The sequence below is a fragment of the Aspergillus foveolatus genome (assembly GCF_047715535.1).
Source record: "Aspergillus foveolatus strain CBS 279.81 unplaced genomic scaffold BDW70scaffold_8, whole genome shotgun sequence".
NCBI lineage: Eukaryota > Fungi > Ascomycota > Eurotiomycetes > Eurotiales > Aspergillaceae > Aspergillus > Aspergillus foveolatus.
Window position 1 is genome coordinate 2,709 of NW_027396072.1, and position 1,527 is coordinate 4,235.

The window sequence follows — 1,527 nt, forward strand, 5'->3', positions numbered from 1 at the left end:
AAGGGCGATGAAGTCCGAATTACTGAAGAGGTGGTCGAGGCTGCAGCGAGCAACAGGTGGAGTGGAGGAGAAGTAATGGCTTTACTTCTTGACAAGAGGGGTGGTGAGGTCCAGGTTACTGAAGAGGTGGTAAAGGCTGCAGCGAGCAATGGAGGCTGTGGAAAAGAAGTGATGGCTTTACTTCTTGACAAGAAGGGCGATAAAGTCCAGGTTACTGAAGAGGTGATCAAGGCTGCAGCAAACAATGAACGCTGTGGAAAAGAAGTAATGGCTTTACTCCTTGACAAAAAGGGTGATGAAGTCCAGGTTACTGAAGGGGTGGTCAAGGCTGCAGCGAGCAATAAACGCTGTGGAGAAGAAGTAATGGCTCTACTGCTTCACAAGAGGTCAGATGTTAAGGTCACAGAGGAGGTAATCCGGGCCGCAGGGAACAACAAACAGAGCGGCATAAAGGTGCTGGCTTTACTTGAGATATTTGATGCTTCTACAAATGGCAAAATCTGTGAGGAACATACATGGATACAGGACCTTCGCACTCTTGGATACCGATTTACTGAGATTGCTGACCTACTTCTGGGCTCTTCGCGGGATTATCCTTGGGTATACTTTCAACCAACAAAAGTCCCACGGTATGAGATCCAATCTGGTCTACATGCTTTGGAATGTGTTCATTCTCCTTCGATCCGCACTTCTGGGTCAACGAGAAACTCAGAGACTTTGCTAATGCAAAATCACCAGCCACCAATCACTGATCAAAATGACTTCATTGGTTTAATTGAAGAGCTTTGCGGCCTCGCTGGGCTTAGCCCAGAGTCCCGAGCAACGGCTGATATGGTTGGATCCGCCAATTTTGCGGATAATTATCAGGCTGTGGCGGTGTCATACGTGCTATCTAGCGACGAGCTCGGTGAGATCAACTTTGAAGGTTCGATTTCTCGTATATCCCGCGTGCTTGAACGCTTTTGCAGTGCCGCTGGCTTTATGCAGGCAAAGAATCTTTGCTGCAATTGTGTCACTGTTCTACGGTCTCGAGGCTACCATCACAGTGCTCCAGATGTACTCCCAGGGGAGCTGATTCCTGTGGAGTTTCAACTTGTCATTCAGTTGGCCGAAGCAATAAGATCAGCACAAGAATCGAAACTTGAGGTTTCTAGTTTGGAAGCCATCCAGTCTGCATCTCAGGCGATACTGAATCTTGTCGGACCCGAATTATCAACAACCCCAACGGACAGTTTCATTCAATGGTGCATTCATCTTTGCGCATTGACAGTACAGTTTCTCTGTCTGGGCTTGTTATCTTTTACTCAAGCACACATTGGGCCTATCAAACCCTTTTTCTTGGAAACTCCAATACGACGAGTAACAATGCTTGGCTTTAGCAGGAATAAAAGTTCTCCGCATCTAGTGGCAGAGCTTACTGAACTTACTTGTCTGAGCGGTATGACTCGCGAGCCAGTCTGGATGTTTTATTCCAGCTCCGATAAAAACTTCACTCAAAGCAGACCTCGAACGAGTGAACAAGATCAG

The 1,527-nt window shown here is 47.2% G+C and overlaps 1 protein-coding gene across 1 annotated transcript; it reads left to right on the forward strand.

The window, feature by feature from the left end:
- The first annotated feature begins 168 nt into the window (after positions 1-168).
- Positions 169-1,100, forward strand: BDW70DRAFT_130155 (uncharacterized protein). The gene has a single exon (XM_073735752.1). The coding sequence runs from the start codon at positions 479-481 to the stop codon at positions 722-724; it is 246 nt and encodes an 81-aa protein (XP_073598803.1). The 5' UTR covers positions 169-478; the 3' UTR covers positions 725-1,100.
- Positions 1,101-1,527: the final 427 nt, after the last annotated feature.